Here is a 21,580-nt window from a genome sequence, read left to right as displayed (position 1 = left end):
CCAGAAAGAAGAAAAAAGATCCAAGTTCAGTGCCATAAATTTTATCTTGGCTGCCTTCCCAGGAGGGAGACTGGCATGATCTTTGCCCGGGGTGACACTCTTCCTTGTCACTGATTAACCAGCTCTGTAAGCAGGCTGCCCCACCGACATCGTGGCCCTGCCCGGGGAGCCAAGCATCCGTGAGCAGGAGAGATGTCGACCCGCTACCACCAAGCCGCCAGCGACAGCTACCTGGAGCTGCTGAAGGAGGCCACCAGGAGAGACCTGAACCTGTCCGATGACGACGGCATGACCCCCACGCTCCTGGCGGCCTACCACGGGAACCTGGAAGCCCTCGAGGTCATCTGCAGCAGAGGGTACGTTCCACCTGGATGGGGGCTTTGACGGGACGCCGTGTGCCGTGGGGTTTGGCAGACCAGCAGCCGCCGCGGCAGCAGGAGGCAGGGGGTTCGGTGGAGACACTTTTTGCCCTCTTTTCTGGACTGTCTGGACAGCTGTCCTTTTAGAGAAAGGGAGAAAACTGCCCTGAGATGCTCTCTCTTCTCACTGAGAGCTGCCGTCGTCTGGGTGGGACTCAACCTTTGTGAGCCCCACACAGGGAGAAACCCTGGACTTGAAGGCATGGTCTCTGCCCTGTGGGGAGGGTATTTTAATTCTGTGCCTTAAAAAACATGGCCCATAAAATTTATTTATTAAAGATTTTACTTATTGATTTGAGAGAGAGAGAGAAAGGGAAGGGGGAGAGCAGTACTAATCAACCCACAGCCGTTGCTTCTCGTACGTGCCTTGACCGGGCAAGCCCAGGGTTTTGAACTGGTGACCTCAGCATTCCAGGTCGATGCTTTATCCACTGTGCCACCACAGGTCAGGCAAGAGCACCTTTTCTTTCTTTCTTTCCTCCTCCCTCCCTCCCTCCCTCCCTCCCTCCCTCCCTCCCTCCCTCCCTCCCTCCCTTCCTCCCTTCCTTCCTTCCTTCCTTCCTTCCTTCCTTCCTTCCTTCCTTCCTTCTTCCTCCTCCTCCTCCTCCTCCTCCTCCTTCTTCTCCTTCTCTTCTTCTTCTTCTTCTTCTTCTTCTTCTTTCTTCTTCTTTCTTCTCCTTCTTCTCCTTCTCCTCCTCCTCCTCCTCCTCCTCCTCCTCCTCCTCCTCCTCCTCCTCCTCCTCCTCCTCTTCTTCTTCTTCTTCTTCTTCTTCTTCTTCTTCTTCTTCTTCTTCTTCTTCTTCTTCTTCTATAGAGAGACAGAGAGAAGCATCAATTCATTGTTCCACTTAGTTGTGGAAGCATTGATTGCTTCTCATATGGGCCTTGACCAGGACTTGAGTGGGGTGGGGACCCTGGGATCAAGCTGGTGACCTCAGTGCTCCAAGTTGCCCACTCTATCCACTGTGCCACCAGTCAGGGTAAAATATATATATTCCATGAAACTTAAATGGTTGCCTCTTTAACTCTTCTACTTGGTTTTAAGATGTCAGCCTTAATTGGAACAAATGACGTTATTTTTCATCCACAGCCGGCTATCAGTCCTCAATCCCAGCGCACCCATTGTTCTTAGATGAAGGTGCTGGCTTTGTAAGAGACCTCAGCCCGTCTTCCCTTCATGCCCTGTTTGACAGTCAGACCCACACATGCCCGCACTCTCCCTGCTGCTCAGCGCCCCCCAACACACACATTCTAACTCAGAAGCTAGCTGCCTCTCTTCTTCTGCTGGCTACCAGAGGGGCTGGGGCCTCTAGGCAGTGTTAGCAACTCTTAAAACCCAAGAGGGGGTAAGGATAGAAAGAAAATATAAACAGAGGGGCCCAGTGAGTCAGTTCCAGTTCAATACGTTCGATTTACTTATCCACGGCTGCGATGTGTCAGCCACGTTGCCAGTTGCTGGGGACAACTGCGTGTGGCCACCCAGCGAGAGGACAGTTGTCCTCCTGTCGACCAGATCGGAGAGGGGAAGACAGAAGTCAAGCGGGTCAAGTATGACGGGAGCTGCCAAGGAGGGAACAGGGAATGGTGGACCACAGGGGCTCCGCCCCTCATTGAGGGGCGGGGGGAAGGCTTTTTTTTTTTTTTTTTTTGTATTTTTCTGAAGCTGGAAACGGGGAGAGACAGTCAGACAGACTCCTGTATGCGCCCGACCGGGATCCACCCGGCACGCCCACCAGGGGCGACGCTCTGCCCACCAGGGGGCGATGCCCTGCCCCTCCCGGGCGTCGCTCTGCCGACCAGAGCCACTCCAGTGCCTGGGGCAGAGGCCAAGGAGCCATCCCCAGCGCCCGGGCCATCTTTGCTCCAATGGAGCCTCAGCTGCGGGAGGGGAAGAGAGAGACAGAGAGGAAGGAGGGGGTGGGGGTGGAGAAGCAAATGGGCACTTCTCCTGTGTGTCCTGGCCGGGAATCGAACCCGGGTCCCCCTGCATGCCAGGCCGACGCTCTACCGCTGAGCCAACCGGCCAAGGCCGGGGGAAGGCTTTCTGAAGGACGTCAGCCGGAACTGGGGGGACGAGAAGAAGTTGGCCAGGTGACGTCGGAAGGACGGTGCTGACCGGCTAGAGCACTGGGCATTGTCCGAAATAAAGACGCGGAGGAGGGTTGGGCGTGGCAGGCCTGGGAGAGGCCAGGTCGAGAGAGAGAAGAGCGGGTCACAGGACGGCAGCCCCATAGGTCCTGTGGGGGGGCGTGGGCGGCCCCGTAGGTCCTGTGGGGGGGCGTGGGCGGCCCCATAGGTCCTGTGGGGGGGCGTGGGCGGCCCCGTAGGTCCTGTGGGGGGGGCGTGGGCGGCCCCGTAGGTCCTGTGGAGGGGGCGTGGGCGGCCCCGTAAGTCCTGTGGGGGGGCGTGGGCGGCCCCGTAGGTCCTGTGGAGGGGGCGTGGGCGGCCCCGTAGGTCCTGTGGGGGGGCGTGGGTGGCCCCGTAGGTCCTGTGGGGGGGCGTGGGCGGCCCCGAAAGTCCTGTGGAGGGGCGTGGGCGGCCCCGTAGGTCCTGTGGAGGGGCGTGGGCGGCCCCGTAGGTCCTGTGGGGGGGCGTGGGCGGCCCCGTAGGTCCTGTGGGGGGGGGGGGGCGGCCACCCGGCAGACTTGTGTTGACACAGTTTGCTCAGGCCGCCCCGAGACGGGGTGGGGCTCTCGTCGTGGTTGGAGGACAGACCAACGAGGGGAGAGCGATGCTGACGGGGAGGTGTGGACGGATGTGGGCGGCAGTGCAGATGGCAGAGTTGATGATGATAGACGGGATGTGGGGACGGGTGGAGAAAGGAGGAGGATGGATCGAGGTCCCGGGTTCTGGCTTCAACACCTTGCGGGGTCTGGGCGCCCTTTATCGACGTGAGGTGGAGCTGTGGGGGGAGTTAGAAGGACCCCAGGTGGTGGACGGAGTTTCTGAGCTGAGAACTGACTGAGGAAGTGGGTGGAGCAGTCTTTGGTTTCTTTCTCAGTCCTGGTGCCTGATGGATTGACTTCCTTTTTCCCAGGTGGCCCCCTGACCCCCCCTGGCCATCAATCAGCCTCCTCCAGGTTATGACACTGTGCCGTCTCTCCTTGTCCCCCAAACTTTCTCCATCGACTTACAGTGTTCCACTTCTGCTCCAGATATGCAAGACGGTGGTTGCTTCACCGCCAGAGAAAGCCCTTGCTCCCTGTGAGGTCCGGTTCGCACGGCAACGCCCAGGCCTTCTCTCTCAATCTTTCCTCCCCTCGCTTCTCTCTGTCTCTCCCTGGTATGCCAGAACATTATCTTACCCTTTTGTCCCGCTGGTCTTGATTTAGGACAAAGGTAACTTTAAGCTGAACCCAGAAAATGAAACCATATATATACACACACACACAAATTATAAAGGAAAAAAAAAGTCCTATACTGTTTTGCTGTTAACAATTCTTTGTTTTATACATATCTAACATAGTGTGTATAAATATATATGTATACATGTATAGATATTATATATGTATAAACACACAAAATAATACCTAAGTAGACTTTTTGGGAGCACACTTTTTTGAAAACCCTTAATGCATAATGAAAAAATGTTCTGTGTGCATATACATTCTTTTACAATTTAAATGGCAGGGACTTGTTATTCTAGTCAATAAATATATTTCTTAGTCAGCCTCATTTTTGGCTAACTAATTTGTTTCCTATTATTTAAACAGTGCTGCAAAGCATCTAAGAACAGTTGTGTTAAGCTGGCCTCATGCAGGCTGGGGAAAAAAAAGATGTTTTCTGAAGTCACCTCTCATTTTGACGCTAGCCAGCCAGTCTTCAGGAACCTGTGCGAAATCAAATTTCCAGTGAAATCTCAGTAAGGGAAGCCGATGAAAAACTGAATGCAGACGTTGAGCAGTCCCGGAGGGAGGTCTATTCCGGTCAGACGATTTCAGTGGTCACCACCCGATTGAAACCTCAGGTCACGTGGTGACCGCTGATATCCAAACTCTAGCTTTGTTACAAAACTGTCTTGTTTTTCTACTTTTAAACTCAACAACAGAAAGCAATAGTGGCAGGTGTTATCCCGCAGTGGAAAGATGGCCCGAGTGACACAACATTCTATTTTGCCTTTAAAGGGTTCATGATTTTTTTTGTTTGTATTTTTTTTTAGTTTTTTTCATTTTCTGACATGGAAATATTTTTTTCCTCTCTGATTTTGAAAGGAATCTATATAGTTATTTGAACATTTCACATCATAGTGGAAAGCTACACTTAATAACATAAAAATCACATCAATTTTCATAGTCCTCAATAGTTGGATGTATACCCTTTGAGACCATGCACACCCATGTCTATTTACCCACATTAAAAGAGCAGTCACATTACACAAAGTCTTCTAAAACCTGCCTCTAACTATTTGGCGATACCTCACGGACCATTTACACTTAAAAAGTAGAGATTTTGCCTGTTTCTAATGGCTGCACGGTTTGTGGTTTCCTTGTCCTTAAACCAGCCGCTCGTTCATGGTGTTTAATTTGAATCCAGTCTTTGTTATAAATAAGTCGGGGCAAACATCCTTGCTCATTCGAGGGTCTGATATTTCCTGAGGATAAATTCCCCAAAGCAGAATTGTTGACTCAAGAGGAGGGCATGTTTTAAAGGCATCTGGCACCTCTTGTGCCAGGAAATTGGAAGCACTTGATGCTTCTTCCAGCATTGTTTATTCCCCCACACTCCTGCCCAAACTGGGTATTACTATTCTTTTCTTTTTTTTAAATATTTTTACTTATTGATTTTACAAAGAGAGGAAAGAGAGGGGCAGGGGAGTGAGGAGTAGCCACTCATCGCTGCTGCACTTTAGTTGTTCCTTGATTGCTTGTTGTGTGTGCCTTGACCGGGGCTTCGAACCGGCAACCTCAGTGTTCCAGGTTGATGCTTTACCCGCTGCGCCACCCCAGGCCAAGCCGCTGTTCGTTTTAGTCAATGCGTCTCTGTCTGATAGGCAAATCCGTGGTCGTGTACTCTTTTCATTTGCATTTCTTTGACGATGAATGAATCTAACTATTCCTTCTTGTGTGGAAAAACAGTTTTGACAGAATGACTTTTTTGTTTGTTTGTTTGTTTCTGAGAGAGGAATTCAAAACATTCAAATCAACTTCAAAAGGAGAGATTGAAACGGAGCAGATACTCAGAATGCTTTCAGAGTAATTTAATATAAGCAAATTGCCTCTAGTGCAATATAGGGACAATGAGAGCCATCCAGCTTGATTCCATTTAAAAAAAATTTTTGATTTTGAAATTAAATTTCATGGGATGGACATTGATCAACCAGAGGTCACAGGGTTTCAGCGAACATCTCTGTGGCGGTTAAGCTGTGACTGTGCTATGTACCCACCACCCAGAATCAAATCATTTTTTGTCACCGTCCATATATTTGTCCCTCTTTTCTCCCCTCCCTCCCCCACTCAGGTAACTGTTTCATTTTTATTTATGCCCATGAGTCTCCGTGTTATACCCACTTATGTGTGATATCATACACTTCTTAGCTTTCTCTGATTTATTTCACGCAGTAGAATGTTCTCAAGGTCCATCCATGTTGTCGTAAATGTCACTATGTCATCATTTCTTATGCCTGAGTAGTATCCCATTGTGTATATGTACCACCTCTTCTTTATCCAGTCCACTATCGAGGGAGACTTTGGTTGTTTCCATGTCTTGACCACTGTGGACAATGCTGCGATGAACATGGGGGTGCATGTGTCTTTGGATATCAATGTTTTCAAGTTTGGGGGTATATACCCAGTAGAGGGATTGCTGGGTGGAATGGTAGTTCTATTCTTAATTTTTTTTGAGGAACTACCGTACTGTCTTCCATAATAGCTGTGCAGTTTACATTCCCCCCAGCAGTAGATGAAGGTTCCTTTTTCTCCACCGCTTCTCCAACACTTGTTATTACCTGTCTTGTATATATTTTTATTTTTTATTTATTTATTTTTTTGAGAGAGCAAGATAGGAAGTGGGAGAGATGAGAAGAATGAATTCGTAATTGTGGCACTTTAGTTGTTCACTGATTGCTTTCTCATATGTGCCTTGACCGGGAGGCTGCAGCCGCTAAGCCAGTGACCCCTTGCTCAAGCCAGCAACCTTGGGCTTCAAGCCGGCAACCTTGGGGTTTTGAACCTGGGACCTCAGCATCCTAGAACAATGCTCTATCCACTGCACCACCACTGGTTAGGCTACCTGTCTTGTTGATAATAGCCAGTCTAACAGGTGTGAGGTGGTATCTCATTGTAGTTCTGATTTGCATTTCTCGAATAGCTAATAAGGATGAGCACCTTTTTATATCCCTGTTGGCCATTTGTATGTCTTCTTGGGAGAGGTGTCTGTTCAGGTCCCCTCCCCATGTTTTAATTGGATTGTTTGCTTGTTTTTTGTTGAGCTTTGTGAGTTCTTTATGTATTTTGGATATTAATCCTTTATTAGAGCTGTTGTTTGTGAATATCAACTCCTCTTTGATTGGCTGTTTTGTTGTCGGTTTCTTTTGCTGTGCAGAAGCCTTTTAGTTTGATACAGTCCCATTCATTTATTTTTGCCTTTGGGGTCAAATTCATAAAATGTTCTCTGCAGCCAAGGTCCAAGGTTTTAGTACCTGTGTTTTCTTCTATGTGATTTATCGTTTCCGATCTTATATTTAGGTCTTTGATCCATTTTGAATTAATTTTTGTGCAGGGGGACAAACTGTAGTCAAGTTTCATTCCTTTGCATGTGGCTTTCCAATTCTCCCAGCACCATTTATTGAAGAGGCTTTCTTTTCTCCATTGTGTGCTTTTGTCTCCTTTGTCAAAGATTATTTGTCCATATATATGTGGTTTTATTTCTGAGCTCTCCATTCTGTTCCATTGGTCTGTATGTCTGCTTTTCTGCCAATACCATGCTGTTTTGATTATTGTGGCTCTGGAGTATAATTTGAAATCAGGTAGTGTGATACTTCCAGCTTCATTCTTTTTTCTCAGGATCGCTTTGGCTATTCAGTGTTTTTTATGGTTCCATACAGGTGATCTTTTCTATTTCTTTTTAAAAAAAATGACATTGGGATTTTGATGGGGATTGAATTAAATTTGTATATTGCTTTGGGTAATATGGCCATTTTAACTATGTTGATTCTTCCAATCCATGAGCATAAAATAGTTCCCCTTTCATTGTGTCTTTTTCAATTTCTTTTAATAATGCTTTGTAGTTTTCAGTTTAAAGGTTCTTCACAACGTTTGTTAAGTTTATTCCTAGATATTTCATTTATTTATTTTGCAATTGTAAAAGGAATTGGTTTTTTTTCGATTCATTTTTTGAAGTTTCATTGTTAGTGTATAGGTAAGTAGTGGAGTATTATTGTACATTGATTTTGTATCCTGTGACTTGACTGTATTTGTTTATTGTTTCTAATAGTTTTTTGGTGGAGTCTTTGCAGTTTTCTATGTACAGGATCATGTCATCTGCAGGAAGTGATACCTTTACTTCTTCTTTCCTGATCTGAATGCCTTTTATTTCTTTCTCTTGCCTGATCGCTCTGGCTGACACTTCCAGCACTAGTTGAACAGGAATGGAGAGAGTGGGCAGCTTTGTCTTGTTCCTCATTTTAGAGGAAAAGCTTTTGGGTTTTTACCATTTAGTCTGATATTAGCTGATAGTTTGTCATATATGGCCATTAGTATGTCGAGGTATTTTCCTTCTATACCCATTTTATTGACTGTTTTTAATATAAATGGATGTTGTATCTTATCAAATGCTTTTTCTACATCTATAGAGAAAATTATACGACTTTTGTTTATTGTTTTGTTGATGTGGTGAATTACATCGATTGAATGGCATGTGTTGAACCACACCCCTTTGCTCCTGGAATGAGTCCCACTTGATCATGATGGGTTTTTTTGTTGTTTTTTTTTTTACGTGTTGTTGTATTCGATTTGTTAGAATTTTGTTTAGGATTTTTGCATCTCTATTCATTAGAGATACTGGTCTGTAGTTTTATTCTTTTGTGTTGTCCTTGCCAGGGTTTGGTCTCTGGGTTATGTTGGCCTCATAAAATGTGTAGCATGCAATCCAGCTTCAAAAAATATTGCCTTGGTGTCCTGATCTACTAAAAAGCAAGGACAAAATATGGCTATTTAAAACATCTCTTCAGTGAGTTTCTTGTTTGGAAAAAAAAAAGGGGGTGATAGGAAAAAAAATCAACACATGACTGAATTTGTCCCCAGAAAACCACATAACATCAATATTGGACTTCGATCAATGAGGTGGGACCAGTTTGTGAATACCTGAACAGGTATGGGTGATGGTTCTGTCAAGAAATTGCTAAAACACTCAGGATTGGAAGAAACACATTACGTCTAGCAGGGCCCCATGAAGTCTATCAATAGAAAATATTTTTCTCTCATTTATACATTCATTTGGGAAGCTGTTTAGAGATGGAATTTTTGCAAGCCGACGTAAATGCACTTAAGATCATGAATCCATTGTACTGACGGTTTCTTCTATAAATCAGGAATTTTGCATTCAGAATTTCCTTATAAGAAGACCTGCCTTTGGGGTCCTTTCAGGATTTCTTTATGTTCTTCTTTCTCTCTTGAAAGGATCATTTAAGATTCCTTGAGATGGAAAATTCCACTGCTCTCTGGCTTAAAGCATGTAGATTTATCCCCAAACTTTTTAATACCCTGTAACATCCTCACCGCAGCTCACTCCTGTCCGTAATTCCTTCTTTTTTTTTTTTTTTTTTTTTTTTTTTTCCACTTACCCCATCCAAGGATCATTTCAGGCTAATTGAATCCATGTGTTTGCGGTTATGTTTAGAGTAACATCTTGGATGTTTCACAATCCCTCTTTGTTGTCCTCTGCATGTTGTATTTGGTTAAGATAAATGCGTTCAGGCTGAAACGTTCGTTCTCTTTGATCAGTTAATCCAGGCGGGCTGACCGGCACAACCCTGCTGTTTCATATTTGCTTTCTTTAGATTCAGTTTCGTTTCCTTCCCTTCTTCTTTGCACATTTCCATGTGCGCGCTGGTCATGCTGAAGTCAACTCTCGGTTCCCCAGATACGCCGCCTAATGTCACCCACATGTGCATCTGCTCATGCTGTTCTCTGCTCAGGAGGGGGCCGCCCGCCGCCCACTGACAGCCCGGATCGAGCCCACGCATTTCTTTTATAATATTTGGGCTTCACTGTATTTTCTTTTTACATTTGAGCCAACATGTAAAAAAAAAAAAAAAAAAGAAAAAAAGGAAAGTTTCACATGAAACACTGAGTTGCTGGCTTGTTTGAGAAATGGAAGCGTGGGCTGGCCTGTCATTCAAACTCGAGACCAGCTGGTCAATGGCTCTTCTTTACGGAGGGAGCTTGCCCTGAACTGGCACTTTGCTGCAAGCACAAATCTGCCCCAGTCACCTCCTCGTATTACCCGCTCTGCTTCTATAGGTTGACTGAAATTCCTGCCAGAAGATATAGATGACACAATTGCCAATAAAACCCCCACAAAATAACAAACAAACAAACAAACAAAAAAAAACAGGCTTTGCTCTCTGAGGCATATTATCTAATTAGGCCAGTGGTTCTCAAATTTTTTGAAGTTGGGACGCATTTAAAATCCTACAGATAATTGTAGGCGCACTATATACAAATTTAGAAAATTGAGAAATATGTTATAATAATTAAGTCAAATGTTAAAGAAAAAAATATAAAATCCAAGCATGCTTTTATGATAATTAAACAAAATAAATATGACAAAATTAAATTTATTCTGACATTAAAATACATTTTTATGTTACATTTTTTTGAGTTATGCTTTTTAGAATTCATAAAAAAAGGGTTAAAAAATTTTAAAAATGACAAAAAAGTTATCTTTTTATATAGATACATTCTTAGTAAGATTTAGTAAATTCAGCAGGTCCCAGAGTGCATGTGTTAAGTTTCTTCATTCTTGTGTTTATGAGAAACATGAGCCTGATGTGTCCTAGCGATTTCTTCAATGTTTGGACATATATTTGAAGGCAAACTCTCATTTCCTTATCAATACATTGAAGAATTCCTCTCTTTTTACTCTTAATTGCGTTGAGTGCAGAAAACCCCCACCATACATATCATCTTAACTTGACACCAAACACAGGATAGAAGAAACTTGCCTCCAGTCTTTCTGGGGAACATGGCGGGTAGTGTAAACAATCCAGCACCACAGCTGAACAGCCTTTTGCAACCTAATCAGGCAAGTGAGGTGGGGGGTTGGGCAAACTGTCAGCTTACAGCCAATTCCCCACACCTCTGTCCCCCAAAATCTAAACTCCAAAAACCCTGTTGGTTTTTTGGTCCCCAACAGGCACATATTTCTCTGGAATACCATAGGGCGCACCTGGAAATCTTCTAGAGCGCACCAGTGTGCCCTGGCGCACACTTTGAGAACCACTGCATTAGGGAGACAAGGCACAAATATTTGACAGTTAAGTCGGATTCTCTGTGTTAGGAGGACACCAGAGCCCGCAGCAGGGCTAGATGAGTTTACAGACGGGTGTGAGGATTATGAGTTTTGAGAAAAGAGAAATGTTAATAGATAATGTTTATTTTTTTAAATTTATTTTTCTTAAGTGAGAAGCAGGGAGGTAGAGAGACTCCCACATGTGCCCTCCCGGGATCCACCCGGCATGCCCACTAGGGGACGATGCTCTGCTTGTCTGGGGCCATTGCTCCATCCTCAGTGCCCAGGGCCAACTTGCTCCAACCAAGGCCATGGTTGTGGGAGGGGAAGAGAGAGAGAAAGAGAGAGAAGCGAGAGGGGGAGGAGTGGAGAAGTAGATGGGCACTTCTCCTGTGTGCCCTGACCTGGAATTGAACCCAGGACATCCACAGGCTGGGCTGACGCTCTACCACTGAGCCAACTGGCCAGGGCCGGTAATGTTTATTGAATATCCACTAAGTGCCAAGCCCTCTTCTAGTGATTTATAGATATTAACTTACTCCCGTAACAAGTCTGTGAGTGTAAGGTATTTTTCCCCGCCGAGAAGGAAGGAACAGGTCTCGGTGCACCACGTGTGGTAAGTTCAAAAGGCTTTATTCAGTACAAGGCGTTCCCCGGATGAGATTCACTGGCCTGTAAGATGGAGGTCAAGAAAAATTCGCACACTGAGAGACCGCGTGGGTATATTTTAAAAAGGGGTCCCTCTAGGGAAGTCGGGCTAATATGACGTAGAGAAATCTTACTGGTTGACAAGTCAGTCGCTTTTTTCCCAAGGACTCCTAGGAAGTTTCTTTTGGTGCGCTTGGCTGTGGGCGGTCCCAGCCAAAGTTCGCGGGCCTGGGTTCCCCACATGACCATCCCTCTATCCACTGACCTTACAGTGAGTAGGTACTATTATCCTCAATTTGCAGATGAGGACACCTGAGTCTTAGAAAAGTGAAGCCCGAGGCCTCATAACTGGTAGCGTAGAAAAGTGGAGGTGAGTACCTATTAGACCAGGGGTCTCAAACTCGCGGCCCGCGGGCCGTATGCGGCCCGCCAAACAATTTTGTGCGGCCCGCAGACTAATCCACGAAGTTCAAAATATTTTGGATAAAATTAAGTAAGCCTAGGGGCCTACTTGTATTTTTCATTTCTCTAGCATCCTAGCTAGATATTAGCTTAGTGAACAGCAGTTGTGATGCGAACTACAGTTTCTGGTCGTTTTGTGACACTGAGTAAACTGCATGTACGATTGTGCTTGTTGTACTGATTTTTTTTGTTGTTTTCAACTGCAGTGAGAAAAGTGTTGCGTAACAGTTGCCTTTTGTAGACCTAGTGCGGCCCGCCGAACGGCTGTGATCTTGCTCTGCGGCCCACATGCTGAGTTGAGTTTGAGACCCCTGCATTAGACTGGAATGTGCCGGAGACGGCCCGACCCAAAGTGTGCTGCCCACGCCCTGGGGGGCGGATTCACTGAGTGCCCTGAGTCTCATTATACTCCTCTGGTCATTGTTCCCTTCTTCCTTCTCTATGAGGAAGGCTGGGCTGTGGTGGTGGGAAGGAGGCAGGCGCAAATGGATGAACGCTTTGTCACCGGAAGGCGTGAAGCAGCCAGGGGTTTCCGTGGAGGAGCAGTGACTCTGGTTCATCAAACTGTTGGGACACCACCTGACCAGGCGGTGGCGCAATGGATAGAGCGTCGGACTGGGACACGGAGGACCCAGGTTCGAGACCCCGAGGTCGCCAGCTTGAGCGTGGGCTCATTGGGTTTGAGTAAAAGCTCACCAGCTTGACCCCAAGGTCGCTGGCTTGAGGAAGGGGTTACTCGGTCTGCTGAAGGACCGCGGTCAAGGCACATATGAGAAATCAATCAATGAACAACTAAGGTGTCGCAACGAAAAACTGATGATTGATGCTTCTCATCTCTCTCCGTTCCTGTCTGTCTGTCCCTATCTGTCCCTCTCTCTGACTCTGTCTCTACCACACACACAAAAAAAAATTATTGGGAAGCCAGTTTGGGCCACATTAACTAGTACGGCTCCTCTCAACCTGCAGGGAGCCTGCTGATCTTGCTACACTTGGGGTCTTGCTACACTTGGGGTGCTCGCTCAGGAAGTCTGGGTCGGGGTTGGGGTCCATTAGGACCTGCCTGTATTATCAGAACGCGCAGCTGTAGCTCGGGACAGAACCGGGGTTAACAACGTTCTAAGTTTCCTTTCCTTTTGTGCCTGTTTGTAACTCAAGCACCGGGGGTGGGGTAGGCTGGGGCGGGGGCGTAACCTGGGGTAGGATTGCATCGGGCTCTCACTGATTTCACAGACCTTTACTGAGTACCGACCCTGCCCGTACTTCTGCGCCAGGAGCGGGTCTCTGGCCTGACCAGTGCCTCCAACTCCACCTCAGCTCATTGCAGAACGAGTCACACCTGTGACACTCTAAGTACCCGGAAGGGGCTAGAGGAAGCAGTGGAGCTGTTCTACCTTTTCTGTCGAGAGTGAGTGCAGTGTCTACTGCGGGCTACCTGCCCAGCCCTCACGGGGACCCAGTTCTCTTCATTCACTTTTCTGGATGTGACTCAGGAGGGTAGCAGTGGTATGCTGGAAACAGCTCTTCTGAGCTCAGGAAACATGATTTCCAAGTTTTCCAGGAAGTTTGAGACTCAAATGCAGCCATTATATATTTTTTTAAAGTTACATAAACCTGTAATTTAATAAATCATTTCTAAAATACTCAAAACTCACCATTTCCTAATTATTTTACGGTTATCTACACTCTTGAGATTATGCAGGTCTATTCTGTCTGTATCCGGGAATGATCTATAAGAGTTGTGATACTGCCTCTCTCTCCAAAGTCCATGTCCACTCATGTCTGGACAATGAGTCGTTTGAAATTTACCGTAGTGGGTGTCTTTACACGACATGAACTGGCATACATCACACTCCAGGGTTTTCCTGAGTCAGTCAGTTGTGAAACATTTACCTCTACACCCTTGGGTAACCCTATTTCTACCTTCAGGAGAAAATCCTAATTAACCCGAGTTAAATATTGTGGCCCTATTTTCCCCACATGAGGCATGCCACCCAATTCTGACCAATGAGACGGTAAAGTTGCCTTTTCACCTGACAGGTGGTCGTGCCATGGATGGAGCGGTGGCCTAAGACGCTGAAGTCCCAGGTTTGAAACCCCACGGTTTCTAGCTTGAGTGTGGGCTCACCAGCTTGAGTGTGGGGGTCACTGGCTTGAGTGTAGGATCATAGATGTGATCCTATGGTCACTGGCTTGAGCCCAAGGTCGCTGGCTTGAGCAAGGGGTCACTGGAGCCCTCCAAGTCAAGGCACATATGAGGAGCAATCAATGAACAACTAAGGTGCTGCAAATACTAATTGATGTTTCTCATCTCTCTCCCTTCCTGTCTCTCCTTCTCTCTCTAGAAAAAAAAAAAAAAGCACTTTTCAAGGAGTATTTTGAAACTCTTTTCTTGCTTTTAAAAATAAGACCGAGGGTGGAGACAGGCTCTTTCTGTTTCTGGCCACGTGATGTCTGCATGTGACATAGCTACACTTCCAGAAGTGATCTAACAATGCCAAGGTGGGATTAACACGCAGTTTTGTTCTTTATTTTTATTTTCTTTTTCTGGACTTTATGCCTGGAGAAAAAAAAAAATTAGCATGGCCCTGGCCGGACAGCTCGGTTGGTTAGAGCTTCGTCCAGAAGCACAGAGGTCGCCGGTTCAATCCCCAGTCATCAGGACACATACAGGAACAGATCCATGTCTCTCTCTCTCTCTCTCTCTCTCTCTCTTCCCCCCCAATTCCTCTCTCACTAAAATCAATATATTAAATACAATTTTTAAAAAAAATTAGCATGCATTGTTGATATGTTCTCTCCTAGAGGGGACCCCGACCGCTGCGACATCTGGGGAAACACCCCTCTCCATTACGCCGCCTCCAACGGCCATGCCCACTGCGTCTCCTTCCTGATCAACTTCGGGGCCAACATCTTCGCTTTGGACAACGACTTCCAGACGCCCCTGGAAGCGGCCGCCGGCCGCGAGCGGCACGAGTGCGTCCTCCTGCTGGACCGGGCCGCCACCGCCCAGAACATCGCCAACCCCAGGAAGGTCAGCAGGCTGAAGGAGCAGGCGCAGAAGAACGCCCGGAGACAGATCCGGGAGTGGGAGCGGCTGCAGGAGAGGCACCAGCAGAGGACGGCCCGCGCCCGCAGCCAGGAGGCCTCTGGGTCTCTCGCTTCCTCCAGGGGCGTTTCTCCCGGGTCCTCCTCCCTGTCCAGCGCGTCCGCCTCCAGCGCGTTCGGGTCGCTGTCGAAAGGCATTCTCGGCACCTTCAGGACCAAGTTCAAGAAGAATAAAGACACAGCGGAGCCGGTCGGGAAGGAGTACAGGACCGGGCAGAGGAACGTGATGGAGGTCTTCCGGGAGGAGGAGGAGCAGGAGCAGAAGGAGGAGGAGGAGGAAGAGGAGGAGAAAGACCACGCGTCCTCGGGGGACTCGGAAGAGCGTCGCCGGGTCTCGGCCGAGGACAGCCGTGCGCCACACGAGTCCATCCTCAGCCGCCCGGGGCTGGGGTCGATCGTTTTTAGAAGAGGCAGGATCCTGAGCCCCGAAGACATCTCCGACAGCAAGAAGGAGCTGGCGTTCCAGGTGTCCAGGGAGTTGCTGCAGAGACCAGGAGCCCCGCAGGAGGACGGGGCTGCAGCCGAGGAGGAGGGAGAAGAGGACGACCTGCCCTGGGACCAGGACGCCGTGGAGTGGGAGGAGGACGCGGTGGGCGCCACGCCCCTGGAAATATTCCTGCAGTCCCACCAGCTGGAGAAGCTCCTTCCCTTCTTCACCAGGGAGCAGATGGATCTGGACGCCCTTCTGCTCTGCTCGGACGAGGACCTGCAGAGCATCCAGATGCAGCTGGGTCCCCGGAAGAAGGTTCTGCACGCCGTAAACAGAAGGAAGCAAACGCTGCAACAGCCTGGGCCGCTGGTCGACACCAGCCTGTGACACAGAGCTGGCTCAGCAGAGGGAGCCCGCAGCCCCGGGGGTGATGTGACACAGAGCTGGCTCAGCAGAGGGAGCCCGCAGCCCCGGGGTGATGTGACACAGAGCTGGCTCGGCAGAGGGAGCCCGCAGCCCCGGGGTGATGTGACGCAGAGCTGGCTCAGCAGAGGGAGCCCCCAGCCCCGGGGTGATGTGACACAGAGCTGGCTCAGCAGAGGGAGCCCGCAGCCCCGGGGTGATGCCGTGGCCCCCGGGAGGTGCTCCGGGCAACACCTGCTCTCTGCGCAGTGCCAGACCCCGGGTACGTGCCAGACCCCGGGTACGTGCCAGACCCCGGTACGGTGCAGCGTCTGGGGGGTTGGAGACACCGTCTCAGTAACAGGTCCAAGCTCTGCTCTGAGAAATCTTCCATACTTGATTATACAAGTAAACCACCAGCAAGAAACTCCAGGAGACCCGGGAATAAAAATAAAAATTTTTTTAAAAAGACTTCTCTCTTCTATGATCTTTTTAATATTTTTGAATAGAAAAAGCATTAAACAGATGTCAGAGAAGAGGGAAACACTCTCCCTCCTTTTCCACCTCTGGATTTAAGACCATGATCTCTCCTTGCATGGCTAGTTGTTTACTTCCCGATGCTCGTGGCCCCGGGGAAGTCGTCGAACTCCAGTTCTGTCCCGAGCTCTACGCGTTGTTGATGGCGACCCGTTCCTCTGTCGGCCTGAGATCGATGCCCCCGATCTTAAATGGGTCTAAACCTTTCACGGATGTCTACTTGCCGACGATGAGGAATGAGGATGGAGCTAGAACATTCCTGTCCCGAGAAGAGAGACGGAGCCTCAGATACGGAGAGCGAAGAGAGAAACGGAATCAAGGGTGATTACTCTGGACTGAACTGTGTTTTACCCCTGAAATCGTAGACCGAGACCCCACCCCTCAGTGAGGCCGTGCTTGGAGATAGGACCTTCATTAAAGAGGTGATGATAGTTCGATGGGGTCACAAGGGTGGGGCCCTCACCCATGTAAGCGGTGTCCATAGAAGAGACAGCCGTGATGCTCACGTGCAGAGGGAAGGCCACAGGACACAGCCAGAGCCCCCCCCCCCCCCCCCCCGCAGCGAGAGGCCTCAGGTGAAACCCACACCTGCCAGCTCCTTCATCCTGGGACTTCCGACCTGCAGAGCTGTAATAAATTTCTGTCGTTTCAGCGACCTAGTCTGTGATATTTTCTTATGGCCGCCTGAGCAGACGAGTCTAGTCCCCAAAGCAAGAAGGGAAAGAAAAATACAGGGGGGGGGAAAAGAAGTCTGGCATATTTGATGGTTTTTCTAAGGGTGAGTACCTCCTGCAATTAAAAAAAGAAAAAGGTGGGGTGTGAATCTAGTTTCTTTTTAGGGGACATGTGATGATAAAAGTAAACTTTGCATTTTCATGCTCATTAGGGAGCTTATCTTTTATGGACAGCTGTCTATCACCACGCGCTCATGTCTGAGTTCACGTCGGTTCTAGAATAATACACATCGGCCACGTGGCCGCTGACATTTTTTTTAAGGGGCAACCCTAGATTCAAATTGAAACCCTGCTGAGTCACTGAGCTTCACTGGAATTGTTAAGAGCCAGCCTTACCTCAAGAGAAATGTGCATCGGTGACCTGTATGAGAGAGAAACCGGTGTTTCTTCCACACACTCCCTGACTCACATCTGTTCGGGTTATCTCGGGGGCGGGGCAGGTAGGGGGTACAGACACATCCTCTCTAAGCTTAGGGAGGATCCAGACACATTTCAACGAGCAGTCGGCCCATTCTTACACAAGGACGGATCCGGGAACGCTGTCCATCTTCGAGTACACGCGTGGCATGAAGGGACGATGACGTTTTTGCAAAGAACGGCATTTTGTGGGTCTGGAACACACGGACGTATCTGCCTTCCACGAGGTGCACAGAAGCCCCTGTCACACAGGAGGTACTGAGGAGAGCGTGGAGCGTCTAAGTCTAAGCTGCCTCCATCGGGACTTTTTTTTTTTTTTTTTTTTTTTTGTATTTTTCTGAAGCTGGAAACGGGGAGAGACAGTCAGACAGACTCCCGCATGCGCCCGACCGGGATCCACCCGGCACGCCCACCAGGGGCGACGCTCTGCCCACCAGGGGGCGATGCTCTGCTCCTCCAGGGAGTCACTCTGCCGCGACCAGAGCCACTCTAGCGCCTGGGGCAGAGGCCAAGGAGCCATCCCCAGCGCCCGGGCCATCTTTGCTCCAATGGAGCCTTGGCTGCGGGAGGGGAAGAGAGAGACAGAGAGGAAAGAGAGGGGGAGGGGTGGAGAAGCAGATGGGCGCTTCTCCTGTGTGCCCTGGCCGGGAATCGAACCCGGGTCCCCTGCACACCAGGCCAACGGTCTACCGCTGAGCCAACCGGCCAGGGCCTCCATCAGGACTTTTTAAGTTTGTGGGTACCAGCATCCTCCTCTCGTCCTGCATTCCCCGCTGTGGGCCGGATGAGGGACACTGGTTGCTAGGATACAGAAGGAGAAAGCCACTAAGGAAATGCCGCGAACAAACAAGACTGCTTTTCCCTTGAGGCCAAAGTGATACAGGAGGTGTGGGAATACATCGTAGCAAGCCAAGAGGCAGCGTCAGGAGGTGCAGAGGGTTCTGAGCTGGCTCCCGGGGGGACAGAGGACAGGGGACAGGGTCCGGGAAACGGAAGGGAGCTCGTTGGAGAGGACGATGGGGAGGACGATGGGGAACGGCAGGCCAGCGGGCATGTTTCCGGAACTCAGCTTGTAGGATGCAGTTCTAACTGCTTCATCCAGGTGACCGAGGGATCGTTTTCTAGCTGGGGTTTTCGATGCCGCCCGCCTGGGGGCAGGGAGGGGGGTCACAACTGGTTCCAAAAGTACGGGAAGGGGATGATACGTTTGCCTAAGGGAACTGGAAGCTCTCCCTGCGACCACCCTCTCAGCGGCCGGTGTGTGAGTTCTGTGACGAATTTGAAGGACGCGTGGATGAACAAGCTCATATTAAGAATTCCATCAAATTGCTGGGTTCAAAAGAAGGAAACAAACACAATCCCTTCAGGCAATTGCAGTGAGGTGGGGATGGGTGATCCCTTCAGGTAATCAGGTAATCGCAGTGAGGCAGGGATGGGTGATCCCTTCAGGTAATCAGGTAATCACAGTGAGGCGGGGATGGGTGATCCCCGTAATCGCAGTGAGGTGGGGATGGGTGATCCCTTCAGGCAATCGCAGTGAGGCGGGGATGGGTGATCCCTTCAGGTAATCTCAGTGAGGTGGGGATGGGTGATCCCTTCAGGTAATCACAGTGAGGCGGGGATGGGTGATCCCTTCAGGTAATCGCAGTGAGGCGGGGATGGATGATCCCTTCAGGTAATCACAGTGAGGCGGGGATGGGTGATCCCTTCAGGTAATCACAGAGAGGCGGGGATGGGTGATCCCTTCAGGTAATCTCAGTGAGGTGGGGATGGGTGATCCCTTCAGGTAATCAGGTAATTGCAGTGAGGCGGGGATGGGTGATCCCTTCAGGTAATCAGGTAATCGCAGTGAGGCGGGGATGGGTGATCCCTTCAGGTAATCAGGTAATCGCAGTGAGGCGGGGATGGGTGATCCCTTCAGGTAATCACAGTGAGGCGGGGATGGGTGATCCCTTCAGGTAATCACAGTGAGGCGGGGATGGGTGATCCCTTCAGGTAATCACAGTGAGGCGGGGATGGGTGATCCCTTCAGGCAATCACAGTGAGGCGGGGATGGGTGATCCCTTCAGGTAATCACAGTGAGGCGGGGATGGGTGATCCCTTCAGGTAATCTCAGTGAGGTGGGGATGGGTGATCCCTTCAGGTAATCAGGTAATTGCAGTGAGGCGGGGATGGGTGATCCCTTCAGGTAATCAGGTAATCGCAGTGAGGCGGGGATGGGTGATCCCTTCAGGTAATCAGGTAATCGCAGTGAGGCGGGGATGGGTGATCCCTTCAGGTAATCACAGTGAGGCGGGGATGGGTGATCCCTTCAGGTAATCACAGTGAGGCGGGGATGGGTGATCCCTTCAGGTAATCACAGTGAGGCGGGGATGGATGATCCCTTCAGGTAATCACAGTGAGGCGGGGATGGGTGATCCCTTCAGGCAATCACAGTGAGGCGGGGATGGGTGATCCCTTCAGGTAATCACAGTGAGGCGGGGATGGGTGATCCCTTCAGGTAATCTCAGTGAGGTGGGGATGGGTGATCCCTTCAGGTAATCAGGTAATTGCAGTGAGGCGGGGATGGGTGATCCCTTCAGGTAATCAGGCAATCGCAGTGAGGAGGGGATAGGTGATCCCTTCAGGTAATCAGGTAATCGCAGTGAGGCGGGGATGGGTGATCCCTTCAGGTAATCAGGTAATCGCAGTGAGGCAGGGATGGGTGATCCCTTCAGGTAATCAGGTAATCGCAGTGAGGCGGGGATGGGTGATCCCTTCAGGTAATCAGGCAATCGCAGTAAGGCGGGGATGGGTGATCCCTTCAGGTAATCAGGTAATCGCAGTGAGGCGGGGATGGGTGATCCCTTCAGGTAATCAGGTAATCGCAGTGAGGCGGGGATGCATGATCCCTTCAGGTAATCAGGCAATCGCAGTGAGGCGGGGGTGGGTGAGGAGACACTGGATGTTTTTTGAACAGTTGCATTTTATTTCAGCTAAGGTATCCCAGCTTGTAGACTCCACAGGCTCATCTACCCTTCCCCAAACACCTCCTGTCGTTCCAGTGAAAGGGTAACTACTAAACACCGTATTTCCCCACATATAAGATGCACCCTTTTTCAAAAAATCTGGGGTCTGGAAACTGGGTGCATCTTCTTCAGTGGTGGTGGACTTTTTTACTTGCATTTCCCGCTTTTTCCCGCATGTTGAAGAATTGTATGAATTTTATGATAAAACTTATGTTCAGTAACTTGACGTAATACATTTATTTTTTCAGATTTTGAGCCCCAACATTAAGGTGTGTCTTATACATGAGATCATCTTAAACATGGAGAAATCACAGTATGTGGTTATCACAAAGACGGGCTCAAAACGTATGAACAGTCAGAGTAAGCCTGACCTGTGGTGGCGCAGTGGATAAAGTGTCCACCTGGCACACTGAGGTCGCTGGTTCGAAACCCCAGGCTCCCCTGATCAAGGCACATATGGGAGTTGATTGATGCTTCCTCCTCCTCCCCCCTTCTCTCTCTCTCTCTCTCAAATCAATAAAACCTTAAAGAAAAAAAAAACCCAATAAAAACAGCGGTGAGGCCTGACCTGTGGTGGCGCAGTGGATAAAGCGTCGACCTGGAAATGCTGAGGTTGCCGGTTCGAAACCCTGGGCTTGCCTGGTCAAGGCACATATGGGAGTTGATGCTTCTAGCTCCTCCCCCCTTCTCTCTCTATCTCTCTCTCTCTCCCTCTCTCTCTCCTCTCTAAAAATGAATAAAGAAAAACAAATAAAAAAAACAGCAGTGAGGGTTGCACAAATATGGGAATAGACCAAAACCACTGAAGTGTACACTGTCAACTGGTGGATTTCATAGTATATACATTGTACCTCAAATTTAAAAAGTAGAAACAATGTAATTGCCGTCGCTGGAATGAAGGAGAACGCTCGATCCCCTCCTGCTTTCCTTGCAGAAAGAGAGAGAGACGCTACTGAAGCAAGCAGGGCA

At 48.9% G+C, this 21,580-nt stretch overlaps 1 protein-coding gene across 1 annotated transcript; it reads left to right on the top strand.

The window, feature by feature from the left end:
- Positions 1 to 138: 138 nt before the first annotated feature.
- Positions 139 to 15,941, top strand: ANKS4B (ankyrin repeat and sterile alpha motif domain containing 4B). Its single transcript, XM_066383471.1, has 2 exons — positions 139 to 356; positions 14,781 to 15,941. Exons 1-2 carry the CDS (start codon positions 193 to 195, stop codon positions 15,898 to 15,900), a joined length of 1,284 nt encoding a protein of 427 aa, XP_066239568.1. The 5' UTR covers positions 139 to 192; the 3' UTR covers positions 15,901 to 15,941.
- Positions 15,942 to 21,580: the final 5,639 nt, after the last annotated feature.

This window comes from Saccopteryx leptura, chromosome 4 (assembly GCF_036850995.1).
Source record: "Saccopteryx leptura isolate mSacLep1 chromosome 4, mSacLep1_pri_phased_curated, whole genome shotgun sequence".
Taxonomy (NCBI): Eukaryota; Metazoa; Chordata; class Mammalia; order Chiroptera; family Emballonuridae; genus Saccopteryx; species Saccopteryx leptura.
The sequence above is the reverse complement of the archived record's forward strand: the minus strand, read 5'-3'. Positions and strand labels throughout refer to the sequence as shown.

Coding starts and splice junctions, on each gene's coding strand:
- ANKS4B (XM_066383471.1), top strand. CDS start 193: ATGTCGACCCGCTACCACCAAGCCGCCAGCGACAGCTACCTGGAGCTG. Junction 357..14,780: donor GAGGTCATCTGCAGCAGAGG/GTACGTTCCACC, acceptor GTTCTCTCCTAG/AGGGGACCCCGACCGCTGCG.